Below are 20,602 nucleotides of genomic sequence, written 5' to 3' on the forward strand. Positions count from 1 at the left end.
CAGTTTGAGCAGGAGAAGGTGAGCTTCAGAGTAGAAATGAGACGGAAACCTTCTTGACCCGTGTGGTGAGGTCCTGTACCAAGAGTTTGAGCAGGTTGTGAAGAGTCTGTAGTTCTTTGGTCTGAAAGCACAAGAAGAGTCGACTCATTAAAGGAGAAAACAGGAGATATTGTTGGTTCTTCTGTCGCTCTGCAGTTTCCAGTTTCCTTAGACTGAATATCAAGTTTATATTTTAAATGATTTCCCATGTGAGCCCAAGAAGACTTCAATAAACTCCCTCCATCCCCTGGACACAACATGTTTTATTACCATGTTAAATTTTTTTTTTTTTTTAAATGTTTTTGAGTTTTAATCATAGTTTTTTCTCTTTGTTTGTTTAGTTTTGTCATCTGTGTAAAAGGTGCTAAACAAATAAAGTTGAATTGATAAACTGAATAATTGACTAACTCATGATTGTGACAACAGAAGTATTTTCATTGTGATTTAAGGGTTTATTTCATTTTTAAGGTTGGGGTTAAAATCTTGACAAAAAAAGATTAAAGAAATAAATTGCATTTAAAAAAGCAATTAAATCAAAGGAAAAAACATTTAATACAATAAAACTTTTAAAAAGTTTTGTTAAAAAGATTTAAGAAATTTAAGATGTAATTTTCTAATTAAACATTTAATTTTTTAATTAAATGTTTTGTCTTTTTAAAGGTTTAATAATCTAATTAAATGTTTTGCATTTTTTAAAATGTTTAATATTCTTGTTTAATTTTATTTTTTAAATGTTTAATTATGGAAAATATTTTATCTGTAATTTTTAATATTTGTATTTTAAAAATTTTGTTTAATTTCATAATGACATGTATTGTATGTTGTTGAATTATCTAATTCAATATTTTGTCTGTTTAATAGAGTTAAACATTAAATATAATTAAATTATATGTATATATATACCACCTTTTAATGTTTAGTTTTCTTTTTAAATGCTTCATTGTATTTTCTGTTTAATTCTTATTTGAAGTTTTATTGTCTTTATGATGTAATTTTCTAATTAAACATTTAATTTTTTAATTAAATGTTTTGTCTCTTTAAGGGTTTAATCATCCAATTAAATGTTTTGCATTTTTAAAAATGTTTAACATTCTTCTTGTTGAATTGTATTTTTTAAATGTTTAATGATGGAAAATACTTTATCTGTAATTTCTGATATTTGTATTTTAAAAATTTTGTTTAATTTCATAATGACATGTATTGTATGTTGTTGAATGATCTCATTCAATATTTTTGTCTGTTTAATAGAGGTAAACATTAAATTACATTAAATTATATTAAACAGACAAAATATTGAATGAGATCATTCAACAACATACAATACATGTCATTATGAAATTAAACAAAATTTTTAAAATACAAATATCAGAAATTACAGATAAAGTATTTTCCATCATTAAACATTTAAAAAATACAATTCAACAAGAAGAATGTTAAACATTTTTAAAAATGCAAAACATTTAATTGGATGATTAAACCCTTAAAGAGACAGAACACGGGTACCCATATAGCTCAACGGGTTAAGCGGGTGACCCATGTAGGGGGGCTGGTCCCTGACGCAGCGTCCCGGGTTCGAGTCCCGCTTGTGGCCCTTTGCTGCAAGTCTTCCCCCGTTTTCTGTCTCTCACTACACCTATCCAACAAAAGGCCAAAAAATTTAATTAAAAAATTAAATGTTTAATTAGAAAATTATATCTTAAAGACAATAAAATTTCAAATAGGAATTACACAGAAAATACAATGAAGGATTTAAAAAGAAAATTAAACATTAAAAGGTGGTAAAACATTTTAAAAGAAAAACCTTAAAGATTTAATCGAAACATTAACAGACTGTCTGAAGGTTCAAACTAACAGAGAACTACTCAAGAACTTTTAAGATTTCAGTCCTCAGACTGTCTGAAGGTTCAAACTAACAGAGAAGTACTCAGGAACTTAGAAGATATCAGTCCTTGGACTGTCTGGAAGTTCAATCTAACAGAGATCTACTGTGGGACTTAGAAAATTTCAGCCCTCAGACTGTGTGAAAGCACAGGTCCTGAGGACTCGGAAGGTGTGGAGGCTTTGGAAAGTCTTGGAACTGAGGGTTCAACCCTCCAGCACAAAGGCTAAAGTCCAACCTCCTGAGAAAAGCGGTCGAGTCGAGACTCAAGTTAAAAAAAAACTCGAAAATGGCAAAAAAAAATAGATGATAAATGCGCAAAAAAAAAAAAAAAAAAAAAAGTATCGTGCGCAGCTTAGAGGGAACAGTGGTCCCAAAACTGTTGATAAATTATTTCTCAATAAAAACTCATAACCAGTTACATAAGCACACCCTCTTTACTGACCTCTTTACCAATAAACCCCAAGACATACTTTGCCAAAATCCATAATAATCCATAAAATCTTTATTTGCACCAGCCCCATGTGAAAATGACATCAGTCTGTATTTGTAGAGCATCTCATAAATGTAGCAGCACCGTTTAAATGTTTCATAACACAGAATATAAGCAAAGAGTATATAGGGATACAGACAAACATGGGAAATAAGAAACGTGCTCTTCAGTAGTTATTGTCATTATTATTACTAGTAATATTATTTTTGTGTCCACTACAACCCATACAATCATCTAGTGTAGTCAAACAGGAATGTGTGCATGGCGAATCAAATCCAAAACAATCCATGAACCAACGACCACGTCTTGATTGCACTTCATATTATTGACCACTAGATGTCCTACTCGAGCACTGTGTGTCACTGAGGCCTCGAGTAATGAACCATGTTTTGAATGAAGTGTCGAAGCCTCAACAAAGCCTCCATCAGCCATCACTAGGTATGTCTGCTCCTGCTGTGTCTCACTGGTATGCTTTCTTTGCTGTGGGGGTAATAATGCTTAGGGCATTAGCCGCAGAGCGACTTGTTTATCCCCGGTTGGTTGCGCTTCTAGTTTGTGTGTGTTTGCGCATCATTTGCTCCTGGCTGCATGTAGTAGGTGTCCTCTACCGTACCGCGTTATTGTGTATGCTGCTATTACCTGGCTAACACTCCTGTAGTCACAGGCTGCATGGTCTCTGTTCCTCCCTCCTGTGTGTGTAAACTTGCCGCTACTGACAGCTACATACATTTATAAATGTAGCGACCGCGCCGTCTTTTAGCAATTTAGCACAGTCGTGCTAATGTTTTTAGCAGGCTTAGTCCATGGGCCTGGACCCACAATTTCCAGCATCGGTACCACTCAAGGTGACCAATTCTTTTTGGTATTTTTAACTAGCTACATGTCTCTAGTTTGCATTTTGATATGATAGCCGTTGCAGACTCACAGCTTAATATATGTTAGTGTTTAATGGACACAATGAAAGAGTCTGAGCCAAAAGTCGAATTCGATAGGATTAGTCCTCATTATGAAAAAATAAGAAGTGCCACACACCATCTGTGTTAATAACTTTACAACACAGAACAATACTACAACAAACCTGAGTCTGAGAACGATTTAGTTGCTATGGTAACAAGATCGTCTGTGACAAAAACAAGAAACACAATGACAAAGCAAGGCACAAAAACGAGACAAAAAATTACAAAGCAAGACACAAAATGACCAAAATGAGACACAAAACGACAGAAACGAGACACAATAACAAAGCAAGACACAAAACAACAAAAACGAGACACAAAAAGACAAAAACAAGACACTAAACGACAGAAGTGAGACACAAAATAACAAGACTCAAATTGACCAAAACAAATAAGCATGAAGAGAAAGTACAGACAAACATGAAATGCATTCATCTGGGTCTGATATATATATATATATATATATATATATCCCTTTATCAAATAGTTAAATAAAACTATTGATTGATTGATTACTGACTTTTATTAGATGTGATCTTTGCATACGGTGAGATTTTAATGAATTGTGTGTGGAAAGGCTATCACATCTTAATGTACTTACATTAACCCAATGTACATTTTAGTACCACTTAGGTTTGGTCACCTGAGGTGCTACCAGTATCTGGTCTGGCCCACAGACTAGCTTGGGTGTTTGTGCACATTGCTGACATCAGCTGACTGGGACCACTGCTGTTTTGTCTCCTGCTGCTCTGTCTCTGCTGTTGTCTCCTACCTCTGCTTCACTGTCTGCAGAGTTTTAATTATTGTTTGTGCATTGTGTGTATGTACCGCATGCACCAATGAGTTTCATTTTAATTGTATGACTGGAGAAATTATATTGTCTTGATTTGGATTATTTTGTTTATTGGTTGATTGTTGTTTCTGTTTTGTTTTGGGGCATTTAGTGTTTTGTATGATTTATATAGTTTACTTTAAACTTGCCCCTTTTTCTATAATTCGTTTTGGAGTATAATTTGTTGTATTAATTGCTCTTTCCTCCCAGTAATTACTCCGCCAAGGAACGGTGGAGTTATGTGATGATCGGTGTACGTTTGTCTGTGAATCCATCTGTCTGTGTGAAACATTCCTCAAAAACAGACGGATTTGGAGGAAATTTTCAGGGGAAGTCAGAAATGACACAAGGATGTAGCTGCCGGCACTGCATCGCTGTAACCATGACGTGAACACTGTGTCAGTTACCTGTTGATGATCACATGATTGCGATCCCACTACAAATCGAATGTGATTTATCAGTTGGAAATCATACAAGGAACAAATGATTAAACTGTGGGCTGTTTCTGAGTCCCATCAATTCCTGCAGCCCGCTACATATTTACGTCATGCAATGTAGCAAACCACAGCCAGACAATGGTGAAGCTCCTGATGTTTCACAGTGCCTTTATTTACATTCAGCCGTCAGCCTTATTTTGAACACAAATTCACCTTTCTGCCCTTCACTCCTTTCTTCAGGAAACACTGTAAGAGCTTGTCTCCATTGCAGCTGTTTCTAAGTTTAGACACATCCTTTGTTAGACAGCAACAGCGTGGAACTGTTTTCTTTCAACTTTCCGTGAATTTTTGGACTTTTCGGCAACGTCTTCATCATGTCAAGAAACCGCTTCTTGGATAAACACTTCCTGTACCGCTGGAATAGTGACAAAATAACAGCCCATAACATTAAAAATACGCCTTCAAAATAAAAGCGTGGAGGGAACGGTTATTTAACACTAGCCCCTGTCCCACCTGGTAAGCTCAGCTACTAATTAAATTTCTTTTGTTTCTTTTTCTTTGCCCCTAGTGTGAATAGTGTTAATCTGTTTTAAAAGTACATGTTTAGAAAATTGTATTAAAATAAAGCATTTTAATTTTGGGATCCACGTCTCATGCCTCATGAGTAATACGAACTTGTGTGCCTCCAGTGTTGGAGAACGCTAATTCTCAGGGTGAAATTCCCAGGGAGGCGTTGTCCAGCACCTGACCTCATCCTGAAATCACACATGTATTGTGCTCTTGTAGTCGTGCCACGACATCTGCAAATCATTTACTTAAAAAATTAATGTTCCAAGAATACAAATGCATGTTGGCTATACATGTGAGGCCTTGTTTGGTTTCTGCTTATGTGTTTGTGCAGCTGAAGCCTGTGGTTGGTTCATGTAGTTGCAGTTTGATGCTGTTGCTATAGCAGGTGAGGGGTCGCCAACAATTTAACTGCTGTAAAAACACACAAAAAAATAATATGAGACATGTAATAAAATCTTAATGATATTTGGTAATAATACACACATCACAAACTCTCCGCTCATTCATGTATTTTACACAATTTATTCACATGATTCATTCAAATTTTTAATGTTTTTTGGACTCAGGATTCCATACAAAAGGCTTTAAGGTTGTGTCTTACCTGTTTTCCATCATAGATTAGTACACACAAATCTGGTACCTACTGCACGGTTAAAACCTTCGCTATGATCGATCCTTTTGAAGGCCGTCAGAGAGCAGCAGCAGCACCTTTTCCTTCCAGCATTGAACGTTTTCATTGCGCAAACTCGTCCTTCAGCGGTCAGACACACAAAACACGACAGCATCTCAAACTTTGGTTCAACTGGAGTTCATTTTTTTCATCCTGCTCCACCCTCTTTATGCATTAAGCCACTCAGATTTGTAGTACAGGCTGTTGCCCCACACAAGGCTGCAATATATTCTGCCTGAAAAGGACGAGGTCATGGCTCAGTCTTGGCATCACTGACTCAGATTTAAATTAAACTCATGTTGACACATGAGTAAAAGTACACTACACTGACAGTCTCTTAGCGATGTGAGGCAACAACAGAACCGGCCACTGCAGTATAACTGTACACATCAGGAAAGGCCAAAAGTGGAGTAAAGCTGAGGTGTTGGTAACAGCTGCAAAGACAGCAGGGTTATTACAGCTACACACACATGCACACGGAAAAGTGAGGAGTTAGGATGCTTCTTGTGCTTCTACGCCTGCTATGAACATCGACAAAGTGTCCTAAGTTTGGACAGAGCCTTAAACAGGCACCCCAATGATGAAATAATGTCTTATATATAGAAGTAAAGTGTGTAACTGAGCAGGGAAACATTATGAGTCCCAAAAACTGGCCTGAGAGCAGCCAAATGGGGATCTTCTACAAATGAGTCCACTCGGGTAGATCAGCAGAAGCACTGCCGGCTGCCCTTAGTGACCTCCTCAGAGGAGTGGACGGTGTTGGGAACAAATCCGCTCTTGACGCCCTCCCAGCCGTCCTGGATCTTGATGTCTCCGTTCCGTACCAGCTCAAAGATTTCCTTCGTCAGGTCCACGAAAGCCTGAAGTCAGAATCAGAGTAGGAGATTGTGACAGAACATAACTCACAAGTATGAATAAACAGAGAAAAAATGTCATTTAAATGGTCAAATGATGCCAAAACTTAACAGTTCCAGCTTCTCAAGTGTCAACATTTACTTAAATATTCAGGTTTTCAGATGTTTTTTTTCTGACAAAACATTGAATTTGATGAGACTGGTTTGCCTTATGAGAACTTTAGAAGGACTAATTATTACTCTCTGATACTTTCTCAAATGATTAATTGACAAGAAGCATCAGTATTGTAAATTTAATCGTGTTAACTTGTTAGAATCACAGACTGGTGGCTGATATTTCATGTGAGACCTATTTGGCTGTTAAGTCTTTTGGTGCTGCTTCCTTTATCTCAGAAGACCTTTGACCAAGTCACTTACTTTACAACGAGCCGCTAGAAAGTTTGTTTTATGCAGGAAAAAGAAAGCTTTTTTTTTTAAAATCCAAAAAAGCATTTTAAAATCAGACAGAGTAGGTTTCTTTATACAGACTATGCTGATGATTTTTGTGGATTAAAACATGAGCACCTTTTCCATCAATTTTTACAACTTTAATGAAAGTTTTAGTCAAGAGCACTTGAAATGACACCAAAAACATAAGAAAAGCATCACTCGTATGTGTGATGAGAAGACAGAATAACATCCAGACCTTCTCCACGTTGATGGCGTCTCGTGCCGACGTCTCCACATATCGCATCCCGAAGGCCCCCGCCAGCTTCTCGGCCTCCTGCTGGGTCACCTGACGCTGGGCCTCCAGGTCGCACTTGTGGCCGACCAGCAGGAAGACGATGCTGTGCGGCTGGACGTGGCTCTGGGCCTCCTCCAGCCAGTTGTGGACGTTTTGGAAGGAGCGGCGGTTCGTGATGTCGAACAGCAGGAGGCCACCCACTGAGTTACGGTAGTAGGCTCTGGTGATGGACCTGAGGAGGCATGCAGGGTTTCTGCTGTTAATAACTGCGATTAAAACACATCCTCGTGGAAAATAGTCCCCCAAAAATGCAGCTTTTCCTCCTGTTTCAGTGTTTTTAGCAAAAAATCACAGTGTTCAGCTGCTTTAAAATGTACAGAATCTGCTTTAAAATAAAAACAGAAAGTTTATTGTTGAAAGTTTATTCAATAGAAATGAATGAGGTTGAGACTGAATGCTGCAGACACAAGAGAGAAGTCAGAAAAATTTTGTACTTTCATGGGATTTGTTGACAACAAGAAAAATATTGCATATTGCCTCCAGAAATGGTGATTAATCCTAAGCACAAAGCAGCATTTTTATAGCGTTTTAAACACAGATAAAGATGTTCAGTAGCAGGAGATGTTCTATATTTTCCTTTTTCTGAACAAATCTCACCAAAAGATCAAAACCATCAGTGTGTTGGTTTGTTACAGTCACAAATATGCCCTAAATAATGTTATTGAACAGCTTAGCTCTGTAGTTTGTTGTTTAACCAACCTTTAGTCCTCTAGTGTGTGTTTACAGCATGTATTTATGTATTATTGGTAATGAAAGAACATTAATCTACTCTACTTAACAGTATTCTTAACCCTTGTGTCGTCCTGCGGGTCAACTTGACCCGTTTTACAGTTTGAAAATGTGGGGAAAAAAAGATATTTTCACAGTGAGACTTCTGATGTCCACATTTTCAACATTTTTGGGAATTTTTTGAACATTTTTGGTGGAAAAAAGAAATGTTAAAAATGTTTCTTAAGGATATTCACAAAAAAATCATTTTTTTGTGTGAATGTTCTTAAAGAAAATATTACAAGTCCTACTGATATATATGTAATCACTTTAGATATTTTTAGGATATTTTTGGAATATTTTTACTCATTTTTGAAAATATTTACAAGAATTTTCCAAATTTATTCTGTTTTCTTTTTTAAATAAAACTTTTAGGGGGAGCTTTTAAGGAATTCTTAGAATTTTCTTCCTGAAGGTTTTGCAAATTTTCAGAAATTTGGGGCATATTTTTTTGTTGAATTTTTGGTATTTTTTTAGACAAGGAAACAATATTTTTTGGTGCCCGTAAATGAGGACAAGAGGAGGGTTAATTGACCTTTACTGCCCCTCCAAGGGTAGAATAGAGGGTGCGATGTGTTGCTATAAGGTTAAGGTGACGTACAAAGAGCAGCAGGATCAGGGGACAGAGAAAGAGTTCTATCTTTACCTGAACCTTTCCTGCCCTGCAGTGTCCCAGATCTGCAGTTTGATCCTCTTCCCCGGCTCGATCTCCACCAGGCGAGAGAAGAAGTCCACCCCCACGGTGGGGTCGGACACCTGGGCGAAGCGGCCCTCAGTGAACCTCCGGATCAGACACGACTTGCCGACCGTGGAGTCTCCAATGACGATCAGACGGAACTGATAGAGCCATATCGTCTCCATGTCTCAGGAAAAGAAAACCTGTGAGAAAACGCACAAAAGCAGCAAATCATCAAATTCCAAAAACGTGAGTCTTCCATCAAAAAATAGTAGATGAATATTTTTTGATGGGAATTAAGCTATAATCCATCATATTACACATTAAGGCTGTTTTAATGCAGTTCTTGTGTTTTGAAGACGACTAAAATCCAAATTTGAACTTGGTTTGCTAATAAAACAGTAAATGTTGATGAAATGCAATGCAAATTGAGACTAGAAAAAGAAACGCACTCTATCACACAAGATAAACTATTTTGTCATACGTGAGTAGAATTTTGATTTATGCAAAACTAAAAATGTCGCTTCAGTGTTTGCCTGCAGTTTTCTTAGTGCACAGTAAAAATATGAATTCTCTTAAGTTGTAAAAATAAGAAGACAGACGTAGAAAACCACATGACTACATCATGTAAAATGTCCTCTGTCACACATTCAAAATGATACACTTACTGGGAATAAAGTGAGAATAAATTGAAACCTCTTAGCCTGAACACACTACATTTAATCCACAGATCGTGTTGATCACATGGCTGATTCTTGCTTCCATCATGACAAAAGAGAATAATAGGCTCAAAATCGTGGGCCGTGTCCATGGGATTTACAGTTGGCTGCTCTAATATGAGGGGAAGGAGGGAGGGGGGAGGCCACTCCTCTCCAACTCAATAAACAGTGGCGTAGTCAGCCCCCATGTGGATAGTAGAGTGGTTGTTATACAGCAATAACACATAATGAGGCCTCGAAGGCAGCCCGAAATAAGCTTAAGGTAGAGACAGCTGCTAAACATGACAGACACCAGGCAGCTTTGGACAAAGGCCTCCAATGACACCCATAATAAGATACCCAGGAATAAATAATAGGATTAAATTGAAGCACAAGGCCCAGCCCTCTAAGCCTAATGAGCATGTTTTGCTTTAATGGAAAACATTCAGATACAAGAATGCCATAAAAACCTGTAAATGATGACCTACCTTAAGTTAGAGCTCAGTACCTACGAAAAACAAACCCCATTATCGACGGTAGTGTCTCCTGAAAATGACCCTCCAGACCAGCAGTGGATGTATTGATGCTCACACAAATAACCCGCCAACAACATGCAGCACATTAACCAGGCCTGCTGTCCAGCATCGCTGTCTAAAGGCTCAGAAAACACACAGCTGAGGGTGAAGACGGACACACCATCCGAGCTCCTGCTGCTTCATGTGAGCAGGACTGTTGATATTTCCGTGATGATCCGCTGATGAAATGGCAGCAGGACACAACAGCAGCGTCACACACACATCTCCTCCTCGCCCTCATCAGCACCATTACCGTAACTGCGCACACAGCGGCGCAGCAGCAATCCTCGTGCCGCTGCGTTCAAGGGCTGTGGGACTAAAAATACTGTGAACACGAGGTCGGAGCGCATGAATATGATCATTTAACCCTGTAAAACTCACTGTTGCAAAAATACATCAGTTTTATTTTTTAAATACTATATATGTATAATTTTTTCTAATTTTTTTTTAATATTTGGGATTTACAAGGTTAAGTTGATCTCAGGCCCGAAAACACGAAAAAGTTAAGCCCTGAAAGGAAGATAAAAACAAGTTTTTAAATTGATTATACATTAAAAAATAGGTTGTTTCTACTAGAATTTCTACACAAGTTAAAAAGAAATGTACAAATGTGATATATCTTAGGCCTGAACTCTGGATCTGAACATTTGAGACAAAGAAAACCCAAAAATTTATTTAAAAACAAGTTTTTAAATTGATTGTACATTTAAAAATAGGTTGTTTCTACTAGAATTTCTACATAATTTAAAACAAAATGTACAAATGTGACATATCTCTTTTCTAGATTTGGGTTTTACAGGGTTAATCGGAATCTGCTTGATATCTGTCATTTCTTTATAATGTTTATTTCCCTCAAAATGTAAAAAATAGATGACAGCCAACTTTACATGATTTTGCAAATAATTCTAAAATTCCAGCCTGTTAATTATTCAAAATTTCACCGTAAATAGCACATGAATCATGCAGCATGGTGTTGCACTTTAACATACAATGAATGTAAATAAGCACGTATACTTTTATATTGAATTCATTGTGGATTCCTGACTGGACCTAACACTAGGGGTCACTGAATGTTTGCATGAAAATCTTATGAATCCACTCGTCACTGTCTCCACTCAGCTGTACATTTTATGGGAGATTTTGAACTTTGCATTCTCCATCGTCATCATCAAAACACCAAATCTTTCTGAAAAATGATTTTCATCCCTTTACACTCTATGCTGCTATTTCCTTCTATTTGTCACCTGTCTGTAGACAGACTCAGTGCTGAAGTACGTTAATCAAAGGCTGCTTGTCTAACAGTCACCATTTTTAATTCAAGTACTGTAATTCAATCGAAATTTTACTTCAGTGTTTCCATTTTATGCAGCTCTGTACTTGTAATCTACACAGTCATGTTTTTGTTCAGTTTTGTAGTCATTTATTGTTAGATTAGCATTGTAGGGTAGCTTTGATATGTATTTTAGTCAGGTAAGGTATGTTTCATATGATGTTTGTAGGATTTAATCTCCAATATGTAATTTTTTTTGGTATAATCACATCTGTAATACCACTACATAGCTGCAGTATTTGATATTGTTAGATTACTTTTGTAAAGCCAATCACAATTGTTTTTACTTGAGGGCACTTTGGTGCAGGTGCTGTTATTTTAGACGTGATATATAAAAATGTCTTCACTTGACTTAACTATTTTATTTTGCGTTTTGTTTGCAATCTTATTCATTTGTTGAAATTGTTTTCATTATTGCCTAATTTGACTTGTTTAAGTGCTCTGCCTTAAATCTGCCGACACGTCTGTATTTGAAATGCAACACTTAAGGTCTACTCGGAAGAGGGCAAATTCATACTTGAGTGGAAGATACGTTGCACCACCGAGTTGAGTCTGATTCTCATGTTTACGAGGAGCGCCTGAACGCACCGTCAGTTCTGAACAGCTGGAGTTCTCAGCTGAGTGAAGAAAGCGGATCCACACCGTCCTGACTGATAACACGGCTGGACTCTGGAGGCTGCAGGAGCTTGACACGGTCCCTTAAGGACACTTTTATCGCACTGAGCTGAAGAAATGTCCTTCTAGTGACAGTTTAATCTCCAAAACTTCGCTCCGGTTTTGCCGTGATACCCGCGCACCTGCATCGATCTTAAACTTTTCTTTCTTCTCCTGAGGATTTCTTCACTTTCCTCCTGCAGAGCTGCAGCCATGCAGCAGGAGCTCCTGTTCAAAGTGCTGGTGATCGGGGATCTGGGAGTGGGAAAAACGTCCATCATCAAGCGGTACGTGCATCAGATCTTCTCCCAGCACTACCGAGCCACCATCGGGGTGGACTTCGCCCTGAAGGTGCTGCAGTGGGACAACGACACTGTGATCCGGCTGCAGCTCTGGGACATAGCAGGTCTGTCCAACTTCACCCACCTCCACCTCACATACGTCCCTGTTTACGAGCTTAAACATAAGCTGATAGAAGTAGAGAGTGTGTGTGTGTGTGAGAGAGCTTTGGAGTTATTTGGGAACAACAAAAGCCTTTTGTTTCCTGGGAATCAGATTTGTAGATTAATTTTTAAGGGCGGCTTCATAAATGAGGCACAAACATCATCTCATAAAGTCATTTCACTCTAAAAATCACTTTAACCGTGTTGTCCTGCAGGTCAAAATTTACCCGTTTCAAAGTTTGAAAATGTGGGGAAATTTTTTATTTTTTATTTATTTATTTATTTTTTACAGTGAAACTTCTGATGTCCACATTTTCAACATTTTTGGGAAATCTTTGAACATTTTTTGGTGGAAAAAAAGAAATGTTAAAAATGTTTTTTAAGAACATTCACAAAAAATCAACCAAAATCCAGCAAACTTTTACTGATATATATGAAATCACTTTAGATTTTCTTAGGAAGATTTTCACTCATTTTTTGAAAATATTTTCTTGCCAAATTTAGGGGATTTTTTTTTTTTAAATAAAACTTTTGAGGGAACTTTTAAGGAATTATTGGAATTTTCTTCCTGAAGGTTTATCAAATTTTCAGAAATTTGGGGAATTTTTTTTTTGCTGAATTTTTGGATTTTCTTCAGACATGGAAACAATATTTTTTTGGTGCCCGTGAATGAGAACAACAGGAGGGTTAAAACGACAAATCGACACACCCTGCTGCACTGGAATGCAAAAAAAAAAAAAAAAAAAATGCTCACTGGATTTTCTTGCTTTAACAGTTCACTTGTTGTTATTAAAAAAAAAAAGACTTGATTTCCTCTCAGTGAGGGAGTGTGTCTGTCCTCTGGATGCCTGGTCCCTCCCTGTCATTTAATGCCTGGTCGAGGAATGTAGATCTTGTGCCTGGCTGTGACTCAAGTGATCCCATGCTCATAATATCAGTCACATGATGGCGGCTACTGCAGAATAAACTCACACACACACTGTTGTATTTGTCACTAATGAAGCGTGCTGCCGGGTTTGATTTAATTTTACGGACTTCACAGAAACATGTATGTCTGCATCTGATGGCTGTCCTTCATCCCAGGACAGGAGCGCTATGGGAACATGACTCGTGTCTACTACCGGGAGGCGGTGGGGGCCCTGGTGGTGTTTGACGTGACGAGGGCCTCAACGTTTGACGCCGTGCTCAAGTGGAAGGACGACCTGGACTCAAAGGTCAGACGACTTGCAGTTGAACCTCATCAGAAGCACAAACTGAGGCTTTTCTTTACACTCTGTCATTCAGTTCCTTTAAAGATGTAAAAATTTCTACCATACCTGCACAGGACCAACCACACACCAAAATAACCTGTGTCAGCGCTACAGAAAAGGATGAAAAATCAGCCTCTTAGCAGTGTTTCAATGTCTGCAGATCCAAACGCCAAGGCTCAAAGAAGTCTACTAAAATGTAATTTCAATGCTCAAAACTTGGGTAAGGTGGCCACAGAGGTGTTATAAGAGTCAAAATATTTGTTGTTGGGTGGTATAAACGAAGCTTCTTAATCCTGTAAAACCCACTGCTGCAGAAATACATCAGTTTTGTTTTTTCATTAGTATTTTTTAAAATTTACATATACATCTATTATTTTTGCTCTTTTTTTTGCTTTTTTGTCAATTTTCTCTATATTTGAAAATATAGAAAAATTTAAAAAATCTAGAAAAATTAGCAAAAAATATAAAAAATATATCTATATTATTTTTGCATTTTTTTTGATTGATATATATATATATATATATATATATATATATATATATATATATATATATATATATATATATATATATATATATATATATATATATATATATGAGCTAAAAATTCAAAATATAATTTTTGCAATTTCTTTACCATATTTGGGTTTATATATGTCTATATATATTATATATTTCTATATTTGGTTCTTACAGGTTAAGGCAAAACAAGAGCAAACTTCTCCACATTGTTCTTGTACTAAATTTTATACACTGTTTTGATCCTCGCCAGGTAAAACTGGCAGATAAAGAACATAGTAGACAAATAACAGCCAAAAATTCCTCAGTTAAGGTCCAATCAAGGACCAGTTTCACAAAAACAAACCGTGACAATGGCTCAGATCTAACCAACACTCTGAATTCATCTAAATTCAGCTGTTGCACAAAGTTGTTTTCCCTCCGACTAAAGCAGAACGGGTACATCAAAACTTAATTAAATCATAAACATGACTGAGCAAACTGAAAGCCGCTCAGCTCCAGTAGGAAACTGAAGCCTCCTTGTTACAATAATCTCATACAGGCTGGATTTATCAAATAATGTAACAATACAGAAAGTCCCTAATTTAGAAAAAAATGGGACACTGGTCAAATTCCATCCCATAATATTCTCTGAAAACCACAAATTATGAACCAGATTTTCCCTGTTTTTATTCGCTGTTGCTGAGCACTGAATTTTAGCACAGACACACTGGTGTTAGATCTAAGTTAGTCTGGGGTCACAGGTTAACTTTTCAGGCTTAAAGTAAGTCTGTGGGACTCTTTAACTTGCTTTAGACTTCTGTAAGAATATGCTTTAGACTGTAGCCCAGTCTGAGATGTCTTTGTGAAACTGACTGTACAGGAAGTAAGAATCAGAAGGCACATCCCACCATCTATATTCAAGGCAAACATGGTGATTTTGTATTATTGTAACACCTTGAGAGGGATATAAAAGGAAAGTAAACTGATAAAAATACTCTTATCTAGCATACCTGTAATAATATCATTATTGTCATTATGGAAGAGATGATTTTTGATAAACTGGCTATAATTTTACACCTTTTTAAAGCACATTTTGACCTAGTTGCTGTTTATTATAGATTGAATGTTAGTTTTTGATAGTGGGATGTAGCTTCTAATGGGCTAAATTTATCCTATCCAGGAGTATCTATATCTGATTGCCACGTTCTTTGTCCCTTCTTTTTACCTGATAAAGTTCTAAGGACCCAAATGTTGCATCACCAGTATAGTTTAATGCAAATAAAATGACTTTTACCTAGGAATGAATGTCTTCTGCTCCTGTATAAAAGGAATTTTGTGCATGAAACTTTATAGTCCAAAACTTCTTAAGATGTCTGTATGCCTCAACTAAATTGCTTATCTGATGGTCAAAAGGTTTCTGAACCCCAACAACATCTCAGACACTGGACTCAGACAGGCTGAGAGTTTCAGCAAAAGCATCTGTGTGCTTGAAGCTGATGAGTTTGTCAAGAGAATGAGATCGAAATTCAAATCCTGCTTGAGTGTCAGTTTTGGAAGTTTGGTTTGGTTGGATTTAGTTTGGTGAAAAAGCCAATGTCAATGTCAATCTTCTGCACACAACTTGATTTCATTTGATTTAACCAAAACTATTACTTATGTAAATTTTAGATGCACAACCGAATGACTTCCAAGAAAGACTGTCTGAAAATGTGGTCCCCATTTTTACATTTATCTTGTTTCACCCTCCTCTAAGTGATCTAGAATCTCTTTGGACATATTGACACCTTTATGTTCATAAGACCATTTAATATGCGCTTAAAGCTAGAGTGGACTTTTACATAAAAACCTTTATGTATAAATTAACATCCATGACATCTAAACCTTTTCCATGTGTTTGTGAAATGCTGATTAAGCCTACAAAGGCCACGTAAAATTCTCTGTTTATTGCAAATGGAGACAAGGTAAGCTACAGCAACTAGCAGTGTGCTTATAGCTGAAAAATCTAGAAAATGTCCAGAAAAAGTTCTTATTGCTCCTGATAAAAAGAAGCTTGACATTCAAAGAAACAGTCTAAAAACAATCAGCAGCCAGTCATACACTGTAAGTAAAAGTTGACTGTGTCTATTTGGCTTCTGTTTTGCTGCCCTTTTAAAGACAAGACAGCTTCATTTTTACTATAGATTGGTTAAAATTTGACCTGGAATGTAGAAATATACCATCATGTAACCCATCTTTCTTCCTTCCTAAGGTGACCCTGAACCATGGGAAGCCAGTTCCAACTGTACTCTTGGCCAACAAGTCAGATCAACTGTCTTCCCAGCAGCCCAAACTCGACTCCTTCTGCAGAGAAAATGGCTTCGTTGGCTGGTTTGAGACTTCTGCGAAGGTATAAAAGAGGAGATGTGGTTTTGGAGGCAATTGCTGCAGCTGGAGTCAAAGTTAGATTGATGCAGTTAAAACTTTTTCCACAGATAATTTAATATACGAGTGATTTGTGTGCAAATGTGGGCCAGAATCATTAAAGGTTAGGAGCCTTTTCTGATTAAACCCCAAATGAAAAGAGTTGTTCTGGGTCATAAAGGGGACTGACTTGAGGCTAAAAGACTTAAACAGTCAACTTGTCTGTTCCAAGCATCATTTCTACATTCGGAATAAGCTACATTTTTTGCGGTGGAGTAAAACAGTAACCAAGCTATTAAAAGAGAGGCCCAGGCATAAAAACAAACCATTCTGAAAATTTCTGCAGGGTGTTTCACACTAAACACTAAAAGCCAGAGATCTTTACTTGCTGTGCTGTGAAGAGACAAACAGAGGAATGCCAGCAGTCTGGTGTGAATTAGAGTTCTGTTTTTTCCGTCTCATTCAGGACTGTCTAATGAGTTACACACCAGAGTGCAAGTCAGATACGGTGGTGTAGTTAGCGAACACGGCAGCTCAGCAGACAGGTCGGGATAAAAAGACTTGCAGGGAGTTTCTTCATGACATTTGTGTAGTGTCATAATAAAACGTTTTAAGACTCTGAGCCCCCAAGCAGCGTCTAGGTGTTTTTTGCTCCTGTTATATTTTTACTTTCTGTGGCCTCATTTTTTACTGTAATATGAAAAATCCTGCACCTTTATGGCTAGAAGTGAAGACAGTTAAAAAAAAAAGTCTTCTTTATAGTATCATATAGTTACAGTGACATTATGAAAAGGAAGAAACTAAAGTTGAACTTCTTTGATTTTATATTTTACAACAACTGAGAAAAGAAATCTAGAACCAACATGAAAAACAACTTTCTAAATGCCTACAGGTGTTAAAATACTGGAAAAAATAGGGTGTCTATATACTGTAGATATTTTACTACTTATATTTTCAATTTGTTTTCATTTTTACCCCCTATCTTCTCTGTGTAAACACAAGCTGCAGTCCAGTTCTGAAGAAAAGTCCCTGAATTTTTATCACATGACATTTGGTCACAAATGAGTGACTGATAGCTTAAACAGTTGCAACACGGACCTCAGAATTTTTTTTATTTTTCACAGAATGTGGATATTTAAAATTCCTTTAAAGAAGACAAGCATTTCAAAGCAATATCGATGAATTATCAGGATTTTAAGCTTGGATTTGGTTCGTATTCTTGACAGTACTGCACATTATACATGATTAGATCAAGAATAAAGTTAATAAACCTACAATTCTTTCTCTTTTGTTGCTCAGTTTTAGGGTTCAGAAGGTTAATGCACCATATTTTGTATTCAGATTGCATTAGATATCAGTGAATAACTCTGGCATCTGAGGCAAAAATCCATGGCAATCCATTTAGTGGTTGATAAGATGTAAAAGTCTGGACCAAAGTAGTACAGTGAATAACCAATATTTCCATCTGTAGAGCAACACCACCCACTAGAGCAGCTACAAAATAATCTCTTGATGTCTTTTCTTTTCTGATTTTCTCTCCCTCAGGAAAACACAAACATCGAGGAGGCGGCTCGCTGCTTGGTGGAGCACATCCTGACCAACGAGGAGAACCCGGGAATCGAGCGGGAGCCCGGCTCCCTTGTCCTGTCTGGATACACAAACCCCGCAAAGGATCGTTTCAACTGCTCGTCATGTGTGAAGTGGTGACTTCTGGTCAGGCAGGAAGTAGGGTGACCAGATCTCAATAATCCAATTGTGGGACAAAGAGCATATTTGTGTGGGACAATGTGGGACACCTTACCAAAGCTGAGAGGGGGGTCTTATTTTTTTTATATAATGTCTATCTAACTTTAAAAAATAACAAACTTTGATGGAGAATAAAGTGCTTTTTTATTCATATAAAATTTAACCAATATTTTCACCAGCAAAAGATGTACTGTGTCGCTTCATGTCGTATTCCCCACCGTGTGAAACGGAAAAGGAACTCTGGCAAACTTCACAGAAAACTCTCTGGGCTTCACCCAGTGATATGTAGTTTCCCAGTCTTTGTTGAAACTGCATCTCCTCTTCTTTGCTGTACTTTCCATTATCTCCGCCAAAATCCATAGTTTAGTGTTTGTGTCTGCTTTGCGGTGTGTCGCGACTGGCACAATTTACGGCAACTGACAACAAGGTGCGGCAGCAAGACACTGACAGGTTCATCTGGTGGTGATCGCACATCTGCACTGTCTGACTAACATAGAAAAAAGCCAGATAAAAAAACAAAACTCCCAGCATCTGTCCTTTAGAGTTTTAACTTTTGAAAATTATAGCTGCCAATCAAAATGCGGGACAGCGTCTCAATGGGTGGGACGTGGAAAAAGGGATGAAAATGCTGTGCAGTTCCTCACAAAGCGGGACACTTGGTCACCCTAGCAGGAAGTGAGCAGCGGTGAGGCCCTGATCGTAAGGAAAAGTTTGGCTCAGGGACTGTTTGTTGAAAAAAAAAAAAAATTCCCCCTAATCTCAGCTCATTAGCGCCTAACATAAATAAATAAAACATGTTGAACTCTGCAGTGTGTTCGTAAAGGAGGTCAACATATACGGTGAACAAGGGAATGAAATTTTACACAGATCCTTCAAAAGTCTTTTTTTTTTTTAAAAACTGAAAATATTTTCTATAGTTTCAAATTGTAGAAAAGTCGACATTAAATGTGACCCACATCACATTAATGTCAACTTTTTTAAGCTATAGATATTCTTTTATTTCAGAATTATGGAGAAAGTTATTTCATCTTTTAACTACAAAAAGCCTGCAGTAATGTTCTTTTGTTTTGCCTTTATAGATATTAAAATGTCCTATAAATAGAAATATCCAAAGGTAACATTTATGTAAGAAGAGTTTGCACATACAGGATTTAATATGTAGAGTTTCTGCTGCCTCTCTTGCTTGCTTTAGATATATCTGACATTGTGACTTTGACATTTGTGAGGAAATAACAGCTTCCAGTTAAATTTTTCATTGGATTCTTGCATATTGTGTGAGAGGGGAAAAAAACTTTTTTTTTTCATTTTTTCCTACAGACATAAAAACAGAAATCTTTCTCACATTATTTCCTCAGCCCATCTTCATGCTGCCTGCATTTTTTAAATTTATTTTTATTTTTTTGATGGCTTAATGCTGCCTGCATTAAGCCATCAAAAGCCTGTTATGCATTTTTGTCAATGTTTAATCATTTGTGTCTGTTGGAAAGAGAAATACTACCAGCAGCCAGTGTTGTATTTACAAAGAAATGCTCCGACTATTTTTTTTTTGTGGCAAATAGTAAGAATTTGAAGCCAAACTTAAATGTAAATTTGCAAGTCAGTGTCTCAGTCCACACACAAGAGCAGGGGTGTCAAACTCTTTTAGTTCAGGGGCCACATTCAGCCAAATTTCATCTCAAGTGTCCCAGACTAGTAAAATCACAGCATAACAACCTATAAATAACCACAACTCCAAATTTTTTCCTTTGTTTTAATGCAAAAAAAGTACATTCTGAAAATGTTCGCATTTAAGGAATTATCTTTTTACAAAACATTATGAACAACCTGAGATTTCTTAAGCAACGTAAATTCAGTTCCAACAATGTCATGCCTCAGTTTATCGTTTAAACTTTACAAGATCACAGTTTATCTACAAAGGTAAAAAACATTTAGTCACAGGCACTGTTCCCTCTAAGCTGCGCGCGTGCGCAATTGCGCACTGCTGACACTGTGTGCACACAAAAAAAATCCAACCTAAATTGTAAATAAAATAAACATGTAACAATTC

General features: G+C 37.0%; 2 protein-coding genes and 1 long non-coding RNA gene across 3 annotated transcripts; 2 read left to right on the forward strand and 1 right to left on the reverse strand.

The window, feature by feature from the left end:
• Positions 1–2,785: 2,785 nt before the first annotated feature.
• Positions 2,786–5,279, forward strand: LOC129350568 (uncharacterized). The gene is made up of 2 exons (XR_008604012.1): positions 2,786–2,849; positions 4,410–5,279. It is a non-coding gene; the product is annotated as an uncharacterized LOC129350568 (long non-coding RNA).
• A 426-nt stretch (positions 5,280–5,705) lies between these two features.
• Positions 5,706–10,482, reverse strand: LOC111573051 (ras-related protein Rab-39B-like). The gene is made up of 4 exons (XM_055017535.1): positions 10,145–10,482; positions 8,929–9,161; positions 7,416–7,686; positions 5,706–6,736 (listed from the first exon to the last, which is right to left on the reverse strand). The coding sequence occupies exons 2-4, from the start codon at positions 9,141–9,143 to the stop codon at positions 6,581–6,583; spliced, it is 642 nt and encodes a 213-aa protein (XP_054873510.1). The 5' UTR covers positions 9,144–9,161; positions 10,145–10,482; the 3' UTR covers positions 5,706–6,580.
• A 1,660-nt stretch (positions 10,483–12,142) lies between these two features.
• Positions 12,143–18,739, forward strand: LOC111568252 (ras-related protein Rab-38-like). The gene is made up of 4 exons (XM_055017536.1): positions 12,143–12,621; positions 13,742–13,872; positions 16,658–16,795; positions 18,355–18,739. The coding sequence occupies exons 1-4, from the start codon at positions 12,429–12,431 to the stop codon at positions 18,514–18,516; spliced, it is 624 nt and encodes a 207-aa protein (XP_054873511.1). The 5' UTR covers positions 12,143–12,428; the 3' UTR covers positions 18,517–18,739.
• The last annotated feature ends 1,863 nt before the right edge of the window (positions 18,740–20,602 follow it).

Source organism: Amphiprion ocellaris, chromosome 14 (genome assembly GCF_022539595.1).
Source record: "Amphiprion ocellaris isolate individual 3 ecotype Okinawa chromosome 14, ASM2253959v1, whole genome shotgun sequence".
NCBI classification, from domain to species: Eukaryota; Metazoa; Chordata; class Actinopteri; family Pomacentridae; genus Amphiprion; species Amphiprion ocellaris.

What these genes read in the sequence shown, in the direction of transcription:
- LOC111573051 (XM_055017535.1), bottom strand. Translation starts at nt 9,143, where the DNA reads ATGGAGACGATATGGCTCTATCAGTTCCGTCTGATCGTCATTGGAGAC. An exon ending in GCAGGGCAGGAAAGGTTCAG is followed by an intron (nt 7,687 to 8,928) that starts GTAAAGATAGAA and finishes ATGCCTCCTCAG; the next exon opens with GTCCATCACCAGAGCCTACT. An exon ending in ACGCCATCAACGTGGAGAAG is followed by an intron (nt 6,737 to 7,415) that starts GTCTGGATGTTA and finishes TTCTGACTTCAG; the next exon opens with GCTTTCGTGGACCTGACGAA.
- LOC111568252 (XM_055017536.1), top strand. Translation starts at nt 12,429, where the DNA reads ATGCAGCAGGAGCTCCTGTTCAAAGTGCTGGTGATCGGGGATCTGGGA. An exon ending in AGGACGACCTGGACTCAAAG is followed by an intron (nt 13,873 to 16,657) that starts GTCAGACGACTT and finishes TTCCTTCCTAAG; the next exon opens with GTGACCCTGAACCATGGGAA. An exon ending in GGTTTGAGACTTCTGCGAAG is followed by an intron (nt 16,796 to 18,354) that starts GTATAAAAGAGG and finishes TCTCTCCCTCAG; the next exon opens with GAAAACACAAACATCGAGGA.